General features: G+C 53.1%; 1 protein-coding gene across 10 annotated transcripts in view; it reads left to right on the top strand.

Moving 5' to 3' along the window:
* Nucleotides 1-21411, top strand: part of PACSIN2 (protein kinase C and casein kinase substrate in neurons 2) — a 111517-nt gene that overhangs the window by 64597 nt on the left and 25509 nt on the right. For 7 of the 10 annotated variants that reach the window (XM_019715034.2, XM_019715031.2, XM_074326494.1 and 4 more), the window contains exon 2: nt 12100-12237. The exons of 2 other annotated variants lie outside the window; for them this stretch is intronic. In XM_019715034.2, coding sequence (XP_019570593.2) covers nt 12178-12237 — 60 coding nt within the window. In that variant the 5' untranslated portion in view covers nt 12100-12177. Of the gene's footprint in view, nt 1-6361; nt 6884-12099; nt 12238-21411 lie in introns of those variants that run through there. One more of the 10 variants, XM_074326496.1, reaches the window with a different exon arrangement.

The raw sequence follows: 21411 nt of genomic DNA, 5'->3' as shown, positions 1-21411 counted from the left end.
GAGCAGCTGCAGGTCCTGTGATCGGCGCGAGGGTCCCTCCGGCCCTCACAGCCTCTTTGGGGAAATAGGGACGCTGCCAAGTGATGGCCCGATAGAGGAGCTCTCAGGGGACAGTGGTGGGCAGCGGGCCTGGCATGGTGGGGGGTTCTGCAGAGGAGGTGACACGTCCCTGGGCCTTGCGGGATGGTAGGAGTTGGCGAGGAAGGGCTCTCAGGCCGCAGTGCACCACACATATGGTGTTCAGGGCCTGGCAGGAGGCCGAGGCCAGCTGGGCAGGGAGGACCGGCCAGAGTGAGGCCCCAGGCCTGAGACCTATGGCTTTATTCCACGTATGGGCCCAGAAGGGTCTTCTCCGTGCAGCTGCCACATGAAAAGGTGTGTAAGTATAGAGGACATGCAGGGGCCAGCGGAGGCAGGTGGGACGTACACCCACGTGCAGAAAGGGAAAAGGTGGCCACACACACAGAAAATGCCTTAAAAGTTTGTACATTAGTGATAGAAGTTGTGCTGTGGTTCTTGACCACATTTACCAGCATTTAGCAGCTCAGTGGGCCTCACTGATGCTTTTTGAATTCAGTTTGGCTCTTATGAAGCGTCTCAAAACAGTTGTCGCATGAATGTTCATACTCCCATCAAACTCGAAAACATATAAGGTCTTATTCATATCAAGTTGCTGGTAAAATTAGAGAAATTTTCAGAGCTTCCTTTGCTTCTTTTTACTTTCTTTGTCTCACGTTTCTCCGATGGGGAAAAAGCCTGGAAGACTGTCAAAGAACTGGCTGTTCTCATAAGTATTTGAGGAGAACAGTGTGAGTCATTGTAGCTTTTTGCTGGTATTTTAGTATCCGGTTTATTTTTAAACAATTTTGTGCAACGGGAGTTTCTTCCGTGGTTTCTGTTACCATGGCTCCATAATATTTCCTCAAATCTGCTTATTCATACTTTCATACACCCCAGCATCAAATTTACAATTCCTTAGAAAATCAAAGTACCTTATTCATGATATCCAAGAATGTTTCTCCAGCTGCAATAGCATTTTTCTCCAAAATTCATTTTCTCCAAAATGGAAAAATTAGTTGTTTTTCCCACGATAGACGTTGGGAAGAGAGCGAGTTTGGTTCTGTGAAGGACACAGGCAGTGAGTAGGGGGTGGGGGCTATTAGGGTCTCCCCTCAGCAGCCGAGCAGGGAACCAGTGTCATCTGTACGGAGCCATTTCCCCTGTAGATCCCATGGTCTAAGGGTCCAGGCTGGGCAGGCTTTGGAAGTGCTGGCATTAGACGATTTGGGCCAGACACCCACAGACTCTGGGTTCTTGGTTCTCCAGTGTGACCATGTGTTTGTTCGCTCGCTCTTATTTACTTATTCATTTATTTTTGAACTTGATGGAGTCTTCCACTTGGGAAAGTCTCTTGTTTCAAGAATCTACAGCCAAAAGAAAAACAGTGCTAGTCTTGGCGGTCACTGGTGAAGTTTGCCTTGTATTCTCTTCCTGGCATTCCAGATTTTTTGAGGAGATACTTTTCTGCATTTCATTACTTTGGGAAATGTGTATTTCTTAAAGGATTGCTCAGGATTTAAAGAAAGTCCCAAAGCCAAAGGGAATCGTAGATATAGTTTGTTTCCAATCTCTTCAAGTCTTTGACCTCTTCCATTTCTCAGGGATAAGCAGGATTTTGTCTGACACATAAATGTAGTGTCAGACTAGGTTCTGGGCTTGTGCTTGAGGCCACTTACTACAGGGACTTGTCTTGGCCAATTGTTTTCAAATTCAACTGTAAATATAAGTGCTAACGCAGTGATAGAGCAGTGGTTAATACTGGAGAAGTGGAAGTGTGGTGTAACTGACCGGACCTTTTGTCTCCTAACAGTTGCTTCCTCTGATTCAGAGAGGACCCATTGTTGATCAACAAAAGAAAGTAAAACGTGGTTCTGGGCTCTCGGGAGGCTGCCCAGGAGGCTCCAGGTGGGAAGGTCCTCCGACCGAGTGACTGTACAAGCTGACTGTGGTAGGAGAATTGACTTTCTAAGAATCACTGAGGAATTAGTTTTGCCTTCAGCTCAAGAAACATTTGTGGTTTAATCCTCTGAGTAGTCTTTTTTCTTTCCTGTATAATCTAAGAGATGTCAGTGTACATGGCTTCGTGAGTGACATTGCTAACAATGAACGGTACATTATTGTAAAGATCTTATTTAGTATCATTTTATAAAGTCATTGCTTTACTATTTCATTTGTAAAGATCCCAGCATGTGTCTCTGTCAATTTCAACAAAAGTTAGGGAATACCTATTGTGTGTGAGATACGCAGGTGGAGTTTACCTTCTAGAAGGAGAAGCAAACTGTACATGGGTAAAATAAATTCAGGTAATGAATTACGTTTTGAAGAAATATTCAAAGAGAATAGAAAGTAGCAGAGGTGGTGGAGGTGGAGCTGGCTGAGAGGGTGGGCAGGGAGGTTCCTCCAAGGGCCTGTGGGCAGAGGGCCAGGCGGTGTCGGGAGCTGGCCCTGCACTTGTCTCAGGGAACAGCATTCCAGGGAGAGGGAACAGCATGTGCAAAGGCTCAGAGGCAGGAACAAGCTTAGTGTGTTTGAGAAACCGTGGGCGGAGCATCGTGGCTGGAGCAGAACGGGCCAGCCGGGGAGGGAGATTGGAAGGGAGCAGGCAGGTACCGGATCACGATGGGACTTGCACCAAAGGCGAGGAGTTAGGGTTTAGCTCTGAGTGCAGTGGGTTTGGAACAGGGAAGGGACACCATTTAAATATTTAAAATGTTGCCCTACAGAGACTAGAAGTTGGATGTGAGGGTGGATTTTCTGTTTTACTTAACTTTGGGATTTGGGGGGCGAGGATTAAACTTTTGTTTTCATTTAGCTTTGAAATTTTAGAGTTATTCATTCCACCCGCATCCCTTGTGATTTGGGATTCTGTGGTTTTTTGGGCTCTTTGGAAGAGAGGTATTGTGTATGTAAGTACACTGGTTATTAATAACTACGATAACAAAAAGATCTCTGCACAGTCCTGGCAATTAAAAAAATGTAACTATTAGTAGAGTGTAAAACAGTTCCCAGCCGAGCCAGCAGCTGAAGATTATAAGTTATGAGAAACTTGTCAAGTTTAAACCACATGGGGGTTTCTGTATAGAAACGTGGTGCCAGTTCCCCCTTTCTTCCTCGCTGTTCCTGTTTTGGGGTGGGCACCCAGGCGTGCTGTGTCGTCCTCTGAATCCTGGGGGGTCCCATGGACACCCACCGGCCTCTCTGGCCCCATTCTCCCCCCCCCTCAAGGATCCTTCTGTCTGGGATGCCTGCTCCTTCCTTCCGTGCCTGCCCCGTTCCCATTGGTTCCTCAGGAGTCAGCTTGGTGTCCCCGGGCTGGGAAGCTGCCCACGCCGGACGTCCCACTCCCCGCTTCCTCAGTACCCTGGTGGACAAACGAACCCTGAGAGAGCCTTGAGGGACCGATGGTGGTGGTCAGAGATACCTCTTCTTCTGCCCACACTTTGGAGGCAGGATTAAGCCATCTGCAGGTGCACTGCTCCCACCTGGTACTTCACAACGCACTGAACCCCCGTGTTGTCTCCATGCCTGACCTCCCAGCAACCACGGACCGGGGTCTTCGCTGAGAAGCCCTGGGGCCCAGGGTCAGAGTACCTGTCGCAGTTCACGAGGCCGTGATTTCTCCCCGTCATGCCTCTTGCTGCTCACTGTGGAACATGCACGTGTGAACTGCTGTCGACACTCCTTTACACCTTGGGATTTCTATCACAGGTGACATCCTGTGTCACCAACACTGTACGTCTCTTCTGTGATGTGGACGTGCTCGGGAAGCACGGGCTTTCCCTTGACTGGGGCTTGTTTCACATGAGCCTCTGAGAACAAGTTCAAGCCTGGACTTTGGGGTCCTGGTGAGGAGGTCCTCACAGGGCGGCTGGAAGGCTCAGATCCGACGGGGGAGGAAAGCGCTTAGCAGCTGTGAAGGTCACTGCCAATGCACGCTTATAATTACTCGGCTTTCGTCCATCCACTCAAGTTCTCCCCTAATCTCTTGCCAGTAGGAGCCTCTTTTAAAACATTTTAAGCTCAGAGAAATCTAAGTCTGTTTAATCCCATACTCTTCTTTTCAAGTAAAGGTAGCAGCATGCTGAAAACATGCCCCAGGGCCCACAGTTTCATGGCAAATTTGGCACCAGTCTTCTAAATGTTGGCTCTGAGAGCCCTTTGTAACAGTTAAAAGACTTCTGACTCATCAAAAATTAACGTTTGTTCAGTGTAGCTTTACTGGTTTTTGTTTGGGGTGTGTGGATGTCTGTGTGCATTTTTCTTTAAAAATTGGCATTCCTGGCATTCCCAGTGATTCCCTAAACCAGACTCACTGCCCCCGTCCTTGCCTTGGGGGGATTCATCGTGTTTAGACATTCACACCATCCCCCTGAGTGAGAAGGACGTGGGTCCACCAGGGTGTCGTGTGCGGGTAGCCCGTGTCCACGCAGGGTCGCATGGACTGAGTCTGAACTTGGAAAACTTACACGTTAGAGGAGTTTCACATGTAAACTTTTATAACTGTTTATTCACTTGAAGTTGCTTAAAAACAAGCAAGCGAGCAAACAAAAGCAACAACCTGATTTCTGAGCCTGCCATTTCTAAGCGGTGGTGAGGCTGCCTGCTCTCCACCGCTGCCAAAGTCTCCTTTTTCACGGGACCTCATTCTTTTCTTTTCCCTTTTCTGTCCATTTCTTGTTTTGTAATATTGCAGGTGCTATTTCACCCCCTGAAATAAACAGGACCCCTAGAGGCAGCCGCATTTTTCTGCCTAGGGGTGTTTAGGGGTCCTTTTTGCTCCCGTGCCTCTCAGGGCTATTCCAATCCTTTCTCATCAGTGTGGAATCTGTCACTTAATGTGGATTGAGGGTGTCAGATCAAAATTGTGCTTCTTAAGCTGCATCTGCAAGGTTCACGACCTGTCTTTAGAATGCATGAACCCTCAAGCCTCTGACTAAGTAACGGGACAGAAGTGGGAAGCTGTGCGTGCTGTGACGGACCCCCAACCGTGGCTGCAGCTGGGAAAGACCCCCACCCCGAAGTCTGACCGACAGGGCCTGGCTGTAATGGATGTTATACGGCCATTAGGAGCGACAGGCAGATGGCCGAACAGTGGGGGAAAGGTGTGCTGTGCGATGGCAAAAGCAGACCACAGGGTGGCTTCTGTGCCGTGATTGCAGTGAAGACAGACTGGCAATGACAGGAGGAGAAAGGGCCGAGTAATGGCAATGAGGTTGGTGGCACAGAGCCCTCCCTGGTCTGACAGCTGTGTGCGACCCGATGGAATAGACAGTTGGACCTGAAACTGTCCGGGCCTTCGCTGTGTGGGGCGGGCGGGACGGGTGAAGCTGAGGAAGCTGGATGTCACCCCTGACTAGGACGCGCCTGCTTCAAACCCATGCTGTGCCAAGTGTCGCCACGTTTGATGCTGTGGACTTGCGTCCCCGGGTGGGTCTGTGTAGAGAAGTGTGGTTTGCTTTAACCTTCCCCAGCGTGATTTCCTTCTGTGGGAGGAAGAGGGGTGCGCTGTAGTGCTGACTGAAAGTAAGACGTGTTTTTCTCCCAATCTTTTTTCTTTCTTTCTTTCTTTTTTCCCTTACTAGAGTCCTGGTTTATTGTAGAAAGATACACGCGTAACTCAAAATAGCCAGACCGACGAGCTGCGCAGGGCAGGGGATGGGGAAGGGCTTCCATGCCCTCGTTAGGCACCCGCCCTCTCCCAAACACCAAGCTGCTGCTCACCAACTTGGAAGCTCCCCTTTTTTTCTTTTCTTCCAGACTATGTGTGTGATGTGCAAGAGTCAGAGCCAAATTCGTTTTCAGTGAAATGGCCCTGTGTCCTGACAGTCCCTGAACCCCCTTCTCTCACCCGCTTTTCAGTTTGCAGCCGGGTTCTGTGCCGTGAAGTGTTTGGGAATCCTCTGGTGGTTTCGGGAGTGGTCTCCACGGCAACCCCACGCTCTGTCTGCCGAGATGCTGACTATTTTTTAAATCTCTGGAGGCACCTTTGAGTATGTTCAGCCTCCACTGCCCACCCACCGCGGTGGGTGCTTCTGGGGGACCCTCCGCACCCGCCGGCCTGTGTGCCTCCCTGGGAGGGGCAGCCTTTACATCAAGCATCCCGCAGGGCATCTGCTCTTTTATGTTGTTGAAGTAAATGCTTTACACGATGTTCCCAGAGATAAGTCCCTTTATTTGCTGATCTCTATCGCTTCCTTTTAGGAATGTTCACTTTTCCAGATGAAATCACTGGAAACCAAGTCGGCCGTGCCAGTTACTTGAGCTATTAAAAAGTGTTCCTGCTTTGCTAAGGGCTCAAAGCAGTGTGTTACCTCAGGCCTTGCTCCCTGAGCACCCCATGCGGGAGGCCGCTTGAGGGCCAGAGACAAGCAGGAGACTGACAGGAGCCCGAGGGAGGCTGGAGGCACAGGCCCCGGGGCTGAGTGGCAGGGGGGCTTCCTGTGCGACTGGTGGTAGAAGCTGGGGACTGCGCCACGCGTCCCCCACTATGGTTGCTAAGCCCATTTGGGGTTTAGTCTAACGTGTGCAATAGTGCTGATGAGAATTCTAACCACTAGAGTTAAGACATCTTCACAGAAATGCTCCAGTTACTTTCCACCTGTGCATCTTTAGTCTGTATAAATCAAAATTACCCAGACTTTCCTCATCCTGAATTCATCCCGCAAGTCCTTAGTGTGGCTGCTCCATGTCAGACACTGGATGTGGGGACAGTGGCAGCGAACACAACAGAGAAAATTCTCTGCCCTCCCGAGCTTACACACTAGTGGCGGAGGCAGCCGGCCAGCGAACATCATCAAGTCGATGATGTAGCTTGTGGGAGGCGGTAAGTGCTTGGGAGAGAAAGGAAAAGCGGGGGTGGGGGGTGTCTGGGAAAGTGGAGAGGGCTGGGGGGCGGGAGATGGGGGGCAGGAGAAGACCTGCCCGGGGGGCCCTGGCTGATGCCCCCTGCTGCGGGCTCCTTCGAGGAAGACCATTCCACAGAGCCAGAGAGAAAGTGTGGCTGTGCCTGGCAGCGCCAGACCGCAGAGGGTCAGTGTGGGGGGGTGGGGGGTGGCGGCGGCAGCAGGAACGAGGGTGGAGGGGGAGGTGACCCGTGGGAGGTGACTCCCTGGCGCTTCTCTGCTTCAGACAGGTGACAGGCCGACTGGAGTTGTAGAGGCCACTGTGTTGACGATAGACTGAAGCGACCAGGAAGCCGGGGCAGCTGCTAGGACAGGACTGCCGTCATGTGGGGACGGGACGGTGGGGCAGGTAGAGCTGCCGGGGTTGGTGGTCAGTCCTGAGGTGCATGGCACACGTGGCCTCCCTGAAGCTGTGGCCACGCGGTGCAGAGGGACCCTCCCCGCACACAGCCCAGGCCATTCATGAAACAAAGCACGGCCTTTTTATTAACTAATTTCTGTAGTCTAAAAATAGTACATGCCAGTTGTCAAAATTTTCCAATAGTGGAGAAGGTTACAAGGTGAAATACAAAGGTCCCCTCCCCCAGAGCAAGCCCAAGACCCCCCCTGGACTTTGTGTGCCTTGGCTGGCTTCTGTGGGTTCCCAATTGTTTCCCAATAGCAGTGGGAGCAGACTGTGTCTCCCGTGCTACAAGCCGCTGTTTACACCCGATATGTGGGAGCAGCTTTTCCTGTCTGTACACACGGTGCTCCCCACGCCGCTCTCTGGCTGCCCGTGGCAGAGGTGGGCCGGTAGTTTTTAATTCTCGCTGGACAGGGAGGTGGTTTCAGTGTTTGTGTTTCGTTGCTGCCGTGAAGACCTACATTTAGCTCTTGGCTGAGTTTATCTGCAGGATAAAGTTTTAGAAGAAATAGTTGGGTCAAAGGTGAGGTGTTTTCTTTTGTTAAATCTGTCACACACAGAGAGGCATGTAACAACGCGTAGGACCGGCATGACAGTATATATGCACGTGCTTGCTTTTCAATAACACGTCTTCTAAGGACGTGAGGCTTGAAGGTTTCCACCAGTAGCGCAGATGCGAGAATCTGAGCAGCCAGCCACACAGCTTACAGGGAGGCCAGGTCCTTCCTCCTGGGAACCCTCAGTGCCACCTCTGGGACCTCCCTCTGCTGGACCGGCCCCTCCCCCGTCCTTCACACACCCACCTGCCACCCACCTGGGGTCCACGCACCCCTCCCTCCCATTCTCCCATCACTGTGTGTCTGTCTGCCCTATTAGGATGTCAGTCCCAGGCAGGCAGGGACCGTGTCTGTCTTGTTCACTGCTCCATTCCTGGGACTTAGAAGAGTGCCTGGCACATAGTAGGTACTCAGACGTGTTTGTAGAGCGAATGGGTAAATGTGTCCGTACTTAAGGAATGATCCTCCCCTCACTCCGGGCCAAACAGTGATTTGCAGAAATTACAGTCACTTCCCAGTTAATGAAGAAACTTCCCACCCTGGATAGTGAAGAAGAAACAAACCTCAGGTCCCTTGCGCTCAACTCTGAGGCCTCAGGCCAGCGTTGGGGGGGGCGGGGGGGGGCAAGGGGAGGAGGGCATGGCGAGGACACCTTCCTTCTGTGGTTACAGAGGACGAGAGGGCTTTCTCCGGGGACTAACTCTCAGGGGACCCGAGCAGCCCAGTGCCTTCGCTCAGAATGCCTTGCTTTATAGTAAGAGCCTTTCGGCCCAATGACCTGCTCTGTTTCTTCTTATTTGGAACAAATTAAGGGCATTAAGGGGAGCTAGATGTACTTATGTAATTTGCACCTTTTGTTTACCTGGTACCTGTTATCAGAGGGGAGGAAGGAGGTTATGCCTGCTCCCAGCCAGGGCCAAGGGCGCCGTCACACCCTCCACTAACCTCTGAGACTCAGCGCACCGTTTTGGGAGTGGCTCTGATGCACCGGTGTTTACATTCCTCAGCGGCAGAGGTCACAGGGATCCAGAGACCTGGAGCCTGGGCCCCTCCCTCAGTCGTTCCTGGATTCCTGGATTCCTGACGAGTGCCTCTTAGCATGTGTACTTGACAAACATGGATCCCGGGCCTCCTGTGTGCCAGGACATGCGTGGAGGACCACGCATGCCGTTTTCAGGAGGGTGGGAGGAAGAGGTGATGCGTACGATTGCCTTCTTCAAGCCTCAAGCGTGCTGCTTACGTAGCTTCCCCGGGCAGAAGCACGCTATCCCTGCCCCTCGAGGACTGGAGTTTTAAGGTCTCCGAGGGGAGCCCGCGCGTGCAGAAGTGTCCGACGGGAAGGTTCACTTACGTGCGGCATTTGTGCAGCGTTAATGGGACTCCCTCAGCATTATGCGCGAGTATTGGGGTTCAGATTCATTAGGAGGGAACAACCAGTCGACCACTTGGTGGCAGACACTCAGTAACTTACCAAAGAAGGGCCAGGCTCAGTCCCTGCCCTTGAAAAGCGCAGCCCTGACATACGTGCCTGTCACCTTGTCTTTTCCCAAAGTTCCTTCACATCTGTTGTCACCGGAGCCTTGTCAGACCTTGGAGGTGAGGAGCACTGGTGACCTCCAAGCCTCACAGAGGAGGGGGGCTCTTGGAGGGGACAGATGGCGGAGTCCACAGCAGCGGGGTCGACTCGTCTCCCACTCACTGCCACGCTGTCTCCCCAGGACCTTCTCTCCCCCCCCCCACCGTGGAGAAGCCCAGCTCAGTGGCTCAGTGTTAAGTATGCCTTTGTGTTTTGGCATTGACAGCTCCATCTCAGGAGCACCTGGTACCACTTGGCAGGGGAGACCAGCTTGTCCCACAGTGTATCCACCGGCCCGGGGGCGGCTGGGGTTGGCTCAGGCCCTGGCAAAGGGAAGGAAGCAGAAGCAGGGAATTCGCCCAGGGGTCTCCTGAAGGAACAGACCTGCAGGTTCTCGTGCTGCCCTCAGAAGCCTGTTCCCTGACGTTAGCTCACTGGGTGCTAAAACCAGATTCATTTGTACAGCTAGGGATGTTTGTGTGAAAAAAAAATCCTGAGTAATATTCCCTGACAGGCCCAGGGCCTTTGGGGGGTGTTTGGACATCAGCATTAATAAGATAGCCCTGAGAATCAGGCCCCTTCTGTGAGAGAGCACCCCACTCGTCACGCAGGGCACCAGATCTGGAAATGACTCGGGGCTGGACATGCCATGTCCTGCTGGAGTTGGGCAGCATGGAGTCGGACAGTCTGGGTTGAGTCCTGGCCTAGCCCTGACGAGCCATGGGGCGCATTGCACTTGCTTGCCTCCCTGTGAATTGGGGACAATAATATGAGGTGTGATGAAAAAATATGGTGAATGTTTAAATAAAATAATTTATTACAGTAAAAGACACATTGTCATTAATCCCCCTCAAAATACTCCCCGTTGCTTCAAACACACTTAGCCCATTGTTTTTGCCACTTTCTGAAGCAGTTCCGGAAGTTCCTCTTTCGTGAGTGTCTTTGCTTCATCCTCCATCATGACAGCGCTCCAAGTCACACATGGCTTCTGTCAAATAAAAACATTACAGTGTGTCCTCATCCACCTTATTCACCGGATCTGGCACCAGGCGACTTCTGGCTCTTCCCCAAAGTCAAAATGCTTCAGGACATCGAGGCAGCCATGACAGCGCAACTAACGACACTCACAAAAGAGGACTTGAGAACTGCTACAGAAAGTGGCAAAACAATGGGATAGTGTGTTCGAAGCGAGGGGGAGTGTTCTGAGGAAGAGTTAATGGCAATATGTCTTCTGTAATAATTTTTTAATTTAAATATGTATTCACCGTATTTTTTAATCACACCTCGTACGTCTTTTACAGGGTTTTTGAAGAACAAAAGTAAGATATTTAAAGCTCACCAGACCACCTGTTGGTGACAAGAGGTGCCTGGTACATGGGAGCTGCTTCGATGGTGGTTTAGCCCCACGCTGGGCTTCCGGTGGAGCAGCACACCCACATATGGTGTTAGCAGGCTTCCTTATTAGACACAAACATGGCTGACTTCAGCCAAGACAACCTTCTCTGGGGAGTGTCATTCAATCATTAGATAGTGGCTGAACACCTGTGTGGTGCCAGCAGGCAGCTCTTCTGGTTCCTTCCTTGGTGGCCTTGGTTTCCCTGTGGGACTGAGCGTGGCTCCTGGGGTGTGGCCTGGTCGGTACCTGGCTCCCACTCAGCTGGTTCGCACACAAGTGAGTGTCCACACACACTGCACCTGAGTGCCAGGCTTTGGCTGGACACCAGAGGCCTTTCAGGAAGCACATTGTCTCTTACTCCGCCCCCCTCTTACCTCAGAGTTACCTGTCTGCTCTAGGACCCCTAGTCACACGTGTCCACCTCACCCCACCCCCACTGTGAGGAGGGCATGAGTGACGTCTGAAACAAGCTGTGAGGGAAGAGCACGCATTGCGTTGTGTTGGGTGATGGAGCATGCATAACCCTTCTTCCTGTCCTTTCTCTGCCAAACTGCCTTTGAGTTCTCCATGGAACACGCAGGTTATTTTTGTTTTTCCAGGATACAAATACATCTAACAAAATAAAAAAAGAAAGTTAAGTGTGTCTTGAAGAACAAGAGGCCTTCCCCTGCTAGATACCAAAAATTCCTATGGGATTGTGGTAATTGAGACAATGGGGTATTGTCACAGGGACACACAGGATGGAATAGAGAGCCTAGAGCAGGAGCCACACGTCTGTGGACAAGGGGGGCACGCGACAGGCTAGGACAGCGCGAGCCCAGAGAAGCGGCGACTCGGCCTGATTTCGCGTGTTCACCTCACACGTGTGCTGTCCCTTCCCCTAAGGTTTGGAGGAAGAGGATTTAGTAAGGGAATCGATCTGCTGAGCTAAGAACACAAACTGCTTATCAGAAAGCTCTTTGAGCGCTTCAGCAAGGTGTTGAGGTGTACTTGTTCTATGTGAAATACGCACACGCGTGCATGACACGTACACACACACGTCAGTGCCCAGAGCTTAGCGTTTATAGGCCTTCTCCCACCCAAAGGAACCATTTTACACTGTTCTGTCCGAAGGCAGTGATGGAAATGGAAGTTGTAAACTGGAGATGGCCTGCTCTTTCACTTTGGCAACTTAAAAACCACAATGACGTGTTTTTGTTTTGTAGGTTTGTCTCCGGATTTTGAGCATCTGAAGCTGACCTCTGAGTTGAAGCGGCCCCTGCTGCTCCCTCACCCTCGGCAACATGTCTGTCACTTACGATGATTCCGTTGGAGTTGAAGTGTCCAGCGATAGCTTCTGGGAGGTAATGCCCGTGCTTTCTTCTCCACGACGCAGAGACCAGGCCAATGCCTGACAGGACCTGTTCTGGGGCAGGAATGGGGAACATGAGAGGAACATACCCCCAAACCAGCCGGGCATCTGTGGTCAGATGTGGATGGCAGCAGATCTGTGTGGCTGACCTATCAGTGAAGGTGGTGAACTTACCTTGCTAGAAAAGTCTGGTACCACAGAGGTTATAGGTGTTTTAAAGGCCTTCGTAGCATGTCCATTCTCTGATCGTCCTTTTCACGTTTAGCTGAGATGTGACTTTGAGGACATGCACCACTCACTGAGCTTAGCCTGAGAAGCAGCTTTGCTTTGTGGTATTGTATAGAAAAAAGGAGCCGGCGGTGATGTGACATCCTGCTGGACAGAGCAGGCAAGTGGCCAGAGGGCTGGACAAACTGTCCTGGAGCTTGTGGGAGCATCTTCCTGCCTGTCTATGCCCAGGAGGAACTCCCTTCCTGGTTAGATGATTGTGTGGGGTTTGCTAGTCACTCTTCCTGAGCCCCACTTGCTTTCTCTTCCTGCTGATTAAAGGAACGTCCACTTTTGATCATATTTTGTTCTTGTGGCAAAACTCCTGTAACTTTCCCAGCAGCTGTGGGCTTAGTGGAACGAGCATTGGCTTTGCATTTGGACAGATCTGGGTTCTGATCCCTTACTGGCTGTGTGACCTTGGGCAAGTTGCTTGACCGATCTGAGCTTAAGGTTCTTCATCCGTAAAGAGGGGGCGATTTTGGCCTTTGAGGGAGGCTGCCAGGGTGAAATGAGAATGTAGACGCTGGCACCCACGTGGGTGCTTTCCTGACACAGAGGCTCGAGTGGTACAGGAGATGGAAGGAGGATGCCACGGGCTCTGCTGGGGACGAGCATGAAGTCGTTTTATAAACTTAGATTGAGTCGGTGTGCAATTTTGTCTGACATCAAATACGAGCTGAGACTATAATCTAGTAGATAAGTGAATACAGGTGCCTAATTTTAGGGAAGATGGACAGGAGCTCAGAATTCTATCATCACTCTTCTTTCCTGTGTATTGGGGGAAAGGTCATTACTGACTTTTAGCTGAATATGTCATTGTATTAAAAGTATGTGTTTATTCAGTACCTGCTGTGTGCTGGGCCCTGTGAGGCGCCAGCACGGACTGTGACAGTCAGAGGCCTCCCCCACCAGGGGCGGCTTCTGTAGGAGCAGGACTGAAAGGCTCGGAGGGTACAGGGACCTGCCGTCCCTGTCTCTCGGCTGTAGCAGCCTTCCCAGTGGGTACCCCGGCCAGAGCTCAAATGTCAGTGGCCAGAGACGCACAGTGTCCCAGGAACATTTCATAGAAGGCAGCAAGAGTGCCAGGCGGGAACGGCGTCACGGGTGTGTGCCAGCGCTGGGCACCTGCAGATGCCTGGCATTTCAGCTGCGTTCTCATGGCGTCAGGGCCAGAAAGGCGGGCGCTGAAACTAGGTGGGGCTGTGTTTACAGGATACAGTTTGGAGGGGCATCTGGGACAGTGCTGGAATTCAGGGTATGCCCCGCGCCCATCCACAGGCTGGGTTCACGGCAGTCAGGCGGTGGCCTTGCCAGCATTGCAGAGCCACCCGGGAGCCCTGCGGCTGTGCCTCTAGAAACGCAGGCGGTGGCCTTGCCAGCATTGCAGAGCCACCCGGGAGCCCTACGGCTGTGCGTCTAGAAATGCAGGTCCTCGTTATTCTCAGCCCTGAACCAAACTATAGATGGTCCTTCAGAGTCAGGGGGAAACTTGGCTGTTTCATAATGGTGGTGGCATTGCCACCTGGTTTCCATCTGTGCCTGCCTTGAGCTAGGTGGCAGTGCAGAGAGGATGGCACACACAGAAGGCCTTACAAGTGATAGACCTGGGCGGGTATCGGACACGTGCTTTGGAACCAAAGGACCCAAGCTTGTCACTACGTGTATGTGGCTTTCGGCAAGTTACTAATTTGTCTTTGCCTCAATTTCTCAGTCTGTAAACTGGGGATGATGATGGTACGCACATCCGGATATGTGTGAGAGTTCAGGGAATGAGGACACGTAAGTGATGTGGGCGCCGGGACAGGCTCTGGCTGGGAGCCCGCTCCCTCTGCTGTGGAGATGGGGGTCCCCACAGGACATATAGCCTATTCCTGCAGGCTGCGTTTGGCGGAATCATTGTAACTACCCCACGGATGGCAGAAACTGCTCTGGAAAAATGAAGTAATTATGGAGCTATCACAGGGGCCTTCAGCTGCTTGGTAAAAAAGTATAGGTGAAAGTTGCCAATTTATGTTGTCAGCATATATTAAAGCAGGTAGCTCTGACAGGTCATTGATTTAAGCTCTTAGGCTCCCCGCTAAATCCTCAGCAGACAAGAGCATCTGCTTTTGCCTGAAGAACGCGAAGGCAAAAGGTCCATTTTCTAGGCAGGCCCTGCTCGTCTTGTGTTGCTGTTCCTGAAATCGCTCTTCAGCTTGTAGGAAGCAGCAGTGCCATCTTGTCCCTGCTCTGTGACATTAATTGAATGGAGGGGTGATGCTCAGGCCCAGTGGTCCCTGCTCGGCGTGACTTAGGTGCTCGCTGCCGGCTGCACCCCCCCACCTGCACCCCCCCGACCTGCACCCCCCACCTGCACCCCCGACTTGCACCCCCACCTGCACCCCCCGACCTGCACCCCCGACCTGCACACCCACACCAACCTGCACACCACCCTGACCTGCACACCACCCCGACCTGCACCCCCACCTGCACCTGACCTGCACCCCCAGCGACCTGCACCCCCCCGACCTGCACCCCCCCCAAGCTGCCTGCAATTCCCTCCTTCCCACAGAAGGCGACTTCTCAGTGGTGTGACACTCAAAGGGGCACGTAAATCTAAAGAAAACCACGTGGTCTCAAGGTGGAAAAGTCTTTTGTGCTTAATTGTACAACTTTCCACCCAAAGGTACTAACTGGAGTGGGCCATCCCAGAGCCATCTGTGTGCTGGCTGTGTGCCAGCACTGGAGGGACACAGCCCTGCTGTCTAGGAGCCTTTGACTCTGACATTTGGAGGCCAGCTCCTCGAGGGAGGAGACAGACTCTAGGCAGATCATTGTCAGGTGCTGTAGGATTTGCTGGGATGCAGAGGGGAGCTTGGCCGGGGGAGGGGGCAGAAAAGGAGGCGTGGGAAATGGGCAGGGTTGGCACTTAGGAAACATTCAGACGTCTGCCAGACGAACGAGTGAACAGTCCTGGTCTGTGGGAGGAGAGAGACCCACAGGGACAGAATATCAAATAGGAGTATTAGTGGATGTTTGGAGGGGATACTTCCTGTGTTACCTGACACTGTAGTAAGAGATTTAGAAAAAGAGAGGAGGGGGTCTGATTCTCACAGTGCAGGTCCTTAGAGCATAGCTGAGGGGGGGAAGGCCAGTGGCCTCGGGGGTATGAGGGCAGTGGAGCCAAGGCGGCAGCAGAGAAGGCATGGGGGTAGGTGGGCTGGGCTGGGAGCAGGGAGCAGGGAGAGGAGATGGCATTCCAGGCTGCGGCAAAAGCTGGAGGCCGTGCAGAGAGGCCTGAGGACCTGGACCTCTTTGGAGCCAAGGGCCTGTTTTGGAGGTGAGAGGTCTTGCAGGATTGGGCGGGATGGTGACTCCCAAGTGGTGGCTCCTTCAGCAAGTGGGAGCCAGCACATCCTGCCCGCAGGCTCCCCAATGGGGCGTGGGAGGCTCAGTTGTTTCTGATGCCTCTTCTGCTCCCTCTGGGAGCCTGCGGCCCTCCCGCTGCGTCCTCTGCTTCCAGGCCCTGCTTCTCGGTCTTCCCTTGGTCTTGGGGCTGGTATACAGTGAGAGCCTAGTTGCAGGCAGTGGGGCTTTTCACATGTCGTCAGTGCTTCCTAGGGCAGCCTGACCTCCTTGCCCTTTGTGGGCTCTGGCACGTGGTGATGGGTTTGTCCCCAGTGAGCCAGAGGGCTACTTGCCCGGGTCTCTGAACTCTTGGGGTCCAGACTGGGAGGGCAAACCGCTAATTTCAGGAACTGGGCCTTGAATCTGCCTCAGACCCGAGCAGGAATTGTGCCCAGCTGTCAGCAATGTTTGCAGTTAGAGCTCAGATCCCGCTGGTTGCAGTCGGTGGGGCTGACCTGTGCTGTGCCCTCTGCAGGCAAAAGCCTTAGCAGAGAAGAGCGTTTAGGGGATGAGGAGGACATTAGTACCTCGCTGTAAAATGTCCCTGGAATGTTAGCCCCCAAGAGCTGGACATGACTCAGTCTGTACCATCTCCTTCCCAGAAGGCTCTCCCCCTGCTTGCGGGTCCCTCAGACTGAGCCGTGTGGAGAAGGCACATCTCCGCGTGCTTCGCTCTTTTGTCGGGAGAGCTGTCCGTGTGGAATGGTGTCCACTTTCCCATCCTCCTGCACCAGTTGTGTAGCTAACCTATTTAAAAGATGCTATGGCTCCATGTCCATGGGTTCCACGGAGCCTGACTTGGCGTCTGCCATGGTCCAGGCCCTGGCTGAGTCCTGGGGCACCGAGATGAGTGCACAGTTGGGACCCCAGAGCCGTGGCCAGCAGTCACAGGCTTGGGCAAATGCTGTGAGCAGAAGCATGAGGTGTGTGAAAATAAACACCAGCTCGCTGCTCAGCAGCCGTCATCCATCGCACTGTTCTCCGGCCACCCCCACACGCGCTGGCGTGTCCATGGGTGTCAGCCTGTGGGGCAGTGTGCCCAAAGCCCATGTCTACGGCTCCTGCGGGTCAGCGTTATTGCCAACCCACTGCTCCCACGTAGCTCCTAGCAGGCTGGTGGCATGCTTCAATTTCACGAAGGGTTCTAAATAGGACCATTAACTCCTTTCAAGCAAACTAGTGTCTGCTGAGCCATGATCTGGGATCCTGCTCTCACTGGCCTCCCCATGTCATGTTGTCTGTTCTCTATCCCGCAGCTGGGGCAGCCCATCCAGAAAAGCAAACCTGTATGACTCCCGCCCTGGTGGGAAGCTTCAGTTTTCTGCATCACCTTCACAGTAAAACCACACTCTTTAGCGTGACCAGGACACGGGCACGTGTCGGGAGCTGCCTGACTGCCTGGCCCTTCCTGAGGAGCTCTGCCCTGCGCTGCAGCCAGGCTCAGCCCCCCTGCCCCCCAGGCTCCCGTCCACAAAGAGCTGCCTCCCTGCCTGTGAGCATGGGGGCCGAGGGTGGTGTTCTTTCCTCCCTGTTTCTTTCCCAGGGAGCTCCTCCTCCAGGCAGCCTTCCCTGACCCCTCCTGGCAGGCCTGGTGTGCCCATCCAGCGTGGTGCTCTGGGCTGTGAACTCTCTGAGGGCAAGGACAGGATTCTCAGCTGGGTGCCTGGGAGTTAGCACGGTGCCTGCACACTGAAAGATTGTTGATTGAATGTATGAGTGAATCAGAGAAAGGATGAGGTTTAATGCCAGGTAATAAGACATGCTCTGCTCAGAAGAAGCTTCGGATATTTGGAATTAAAATATGCACACAAGTAACCATAATACTGAGCAGAAATCACTCAGCAAACATTTATATACAGCACGCCTACTCTGTACCAGGCCTACTCTGGGCCTTGGGGATACGGCGTGAAAAAAACAGGCAAAGTGACTTTCAGATGGTCCAGATCAAATGCTGTGAGGGTGCAGACGACGGCTGTCCCTCCACAGTGGGCTGCGTCCCAGAGCTGTCACAGGCCACCCTAGGCGAGCAGAGACTGTTGTGCCCCATGCTGGGGTGTGTCCATAAGCCGTGTGCTTACAGTCGGGGCACTTTTCTGCAGGAACAGGAGCCCACAACACAAAGGTTAGAAATAAGCAGCGATGACGGCTAGCATTTATTACACACTCACTCTGTGTCAGGCTTACATGAGTGCTCTCAGTTCTCACAACTGCCTTCTGAGATTGTGGTCTCCACTTACAGGTGGGGAAACTGAGGCCCGCTTAGGTTCATAGACAGTAGGTGGTGGAACAGGATTCGGACCCAGGCACCTGCTCTCTGGAACTGCTCCCCTGCCTCTGCTCTCAGCTTCCTGGGAGCTCCTCGGAGAAGAGAAGCACTCCTGTCCAGTGCCTGCCACACACTTCACGCCTCTGCCGCTGCGGGCAGAAGCCGGTCCTGTCTGGCCTCAGACCCTGGCGCCGCTGTTGGCCTGTATGTGACTGAGGACCCGAGAAGCGAGATGACCTGCTCGGTTAGCTAGGCGGTGGCACGGCCTTGCCACGTCCTGCTTCCCAGGATGGTTGTGGGGTCACCCGGTGGCCTCGTGTCACCTCTTCAGCTGCTCTGTTTCTAAGCTACACACAAGCATGGCACACGAGGAGACAGGCGAAGGTGGATGCATCAGCCGGCCGTGCGTCCTGTCGGGGCAGCTTATTCCTCCCCAAGAGCCATTGTTCCAGGTGCCGGAAGAAGAGCTGTTTTTCCCTGCAGAGAACTGAACACTCAAGGTTTTTCTGCTGTCACGCTGATCCTCTAAGGAAAATTTTAACTTTCTCATTTGATTTCAGTCATGTCAAAGTAACTTGTTTATTCTGTGTAAGAGAAAACGTTTTTTCTTTGGCTCAGTAACAAATAGAACTTTAGAACTGAAGGGGTCTTGAGTGCTCAGTCCAACTGCGGCGGCTCAGTTCCGTTAAGACATTTGCGTCTAAATGTTTGAGGGGGGACCGTGGAGGCTGGCATTGAGGGATGCTGGCCGGAGATGGGGGAGGGGCTCATTATGGTTGTGTGTGTGTGTGTGTGTGTGTGTGTGTGTGTGTGTGTGTGTGGGGGTGGTAAGAGTCATGAAGGGGAAACCAGGGATTCTGATGCAGGGGACGGAGGGAAGGGTGGGACAGAGGGCGGTGACCTGGTCACGAGGCAGCCGTATATTCCTGCCATTTCCTGGGCACTTGGCTGAAGGACTAGTGTGTGCGTGCACTCGTGCCTGAGAGACTGTGAACTCCAGGATGGGTGAGGTCTTAGAGGCCAAGGGTCACAGGTGGGGCATGTGCTGTGCCCACGAACAAGTCACGCGACATCTGAGCAGCACGTGCCAAGGCCGCAGAGTGCGGTGACCTGGCTGACCAGCCTCAAGGAGTTCAGTTCTAAAATAACTGTTTAAACACATCTTTCCCCTCCACGTTATTACCTGTTCTGCCTCTGGAATTAGATCTGAGAATGGGAATTTCTGGGGTTTCGTTTCATCCGTTTTTGTTTGTCCCTTTGAACACGTAAGTTAAAGATTGATAATGCAGTTGATCTTTACGGTTGTTGAAGTTTGGGATTTGGGCTTTAAAACGATCAAACAGCGAAGGGTGACTTGCAGGATAATGAGCCTCATGTTCACCCTCCTACCTGAGGAGCACAGACTCCGGGAATGCAGGGTGGGGAGGGCGGGTCAGTGTTAGAGGCAAAAGCTGGAAAAGCAGGAGCTGAGACGAGAGTGCGGAGGCTCCATGGCAGTGAAAGGCTAGTGCCGGTCAGAGTCCAGCCACAGCCCGCAGCGCAGGCGCAGGGGAGCTGGAAACTGAGGCTTAAAAAGCAGCAGCCACAGCGGGCTGGCAAGTGATTTCGCTGTCCGCTCTCTTGGGGTCCCACCTGGTGAATAGCGTTACCCCACTTGGAGGTGGGGGGCCCGGTGAGGTTAGGGCCGTCCAGGCGATGGTTCAGGCAGCGCCAGGGCGAAGGGCCCCAGACCCTCTGGCAGTGCAGGGCGGGTGGGGCCCAGAGGGTGGGTGAGCTGGAAGGCAGCTTGGCAAACGAGGAGAAGTGGAAAGGAGGACTGGCAGAGCACAGTGTGAAAGCAGGCACAGATTGAGGGTTCCCCAGGACGCCCCTTACCCTCGGGGTTTTCCGGCACACGTCACTGAGTTCACAACCTCAAGAGCGATTGCGACCCCCTGTTTGGAAAGGAAGGTTCAGAGTGGGGGTTGGGATAGGTTGTAAGACAGGTACCTGAGATCGGAGACACTGCGCTTCACCATAGGGACGCTCTGCCAGTGTGTGGCGTCTCCCCTGCCCTCCACAGGGAACGTGGATGGGGACCTGGTGACACAGCCAGGCCCAGTCCTGGAGCCCTCGCAGCCTGCCCGGGACACGGGTAGACTAAGGGGTAAACTAACTCAAAGCCTGGATGTGACTGAAAGCCTTGTTAGCCTAAGTGAAGGAACCGCCAGGCTCTCCTGATGGTCTGTGCTTAAATGACTCTTGCCAGGTTGGCAGAAGTGGTGGTGCCCGTTTGGCATCCGCGAGTCACTATCTGATGGTGCACTGGGAGTGGATTCTTTGTAACTTTTGTGGGGAGAGCTCCAGCGACTCATGGGATTAAGAACTTGATAAATAAGGGCAGCCGGATGGCTCAGTTGGTTAGATCAACAACAAGGTTGCCGGTTCAATTCCCACAAGGGATCGTGGGCTGTGCCCCCTGCAACTAAAGACTGAAAACGGCGAGTGGACTTGGAGCTGAGCTGTGCCCTCCACAACTAGATTGGAGCACAACAACTTCACTTGGAGCTGATGGGCCCTGAAAAACACACTGTCCCCCAACATTCCCCAATTAAAAAAAAAAAGAACTTGATAAATAAAGGATCGTGAGTTCCATCAGCTCCCACGCCTCCAGCTGAGTGCTCAGCAATTTCTCAGTCCCCTGCTGACCACGTGGGCCAGGAATCCCTGCTCCTGGCACCATTCGGCCGTTGAGAAGATGGGACCTGTGTGTGCCTGGCATGAAGGATGAAGAAGGGCACAGTCCTCGCCCTCAAAACCATGACGTTACCACATTGTGCCGTGTGACAGCAGACGTCCAGGCAGCAGTGCCAAGGAAGGCTGCGCTGTGGGGGAGGCTTCCCGGAGGGGGTGACGTCGTGCAGAGCCCCCCCACATGGGCCTCCACATCCGGCTCCCGCCTTCAGAAAGCAGCCTCGCCACACAGTTCTCTTCAGGTCTTACCTCAAACGTCACTTCCTCCTGGCAGCCCGTTCACCACCATCTGTGATTGTGTCACTTATCTGACCACAAGGCCCGTGGAAGTGGGGACCATGACAGTTTGTTCACCAGTTTCTCCGTACTCCTTCGCGTGGTCCTTGGCACGCAGTAGGTGTCTTACATATTTGTGGGTGGCAAGAGGGTGTTGCCTGACCCTCAAAAATTGAGTGTTACATGTCCTTTAGGGGGTAGCGAGTCAGCTGGCAGCATGGACAGACTCTGTTC

This window comes from Rhinolophus sinicus, linkage group LG02 (genome assembly GCF_036562045.2).
Source record: "Rhinolophus sinicus isolate RSC01 linkage group LG02, ASM3656204v1, whole genome shotgun sequence".
NCBI lineage: Eukaryota > Metazoa > Chordata > Mammalia > Chiroptera > Rhinolophidae > Rhinolophus > Rhinolophus sinicus.
Note: the sequence above shows the minus strand (reverse complement) of the source record. Positions and strands in the feature narration are given on the sequence as shown.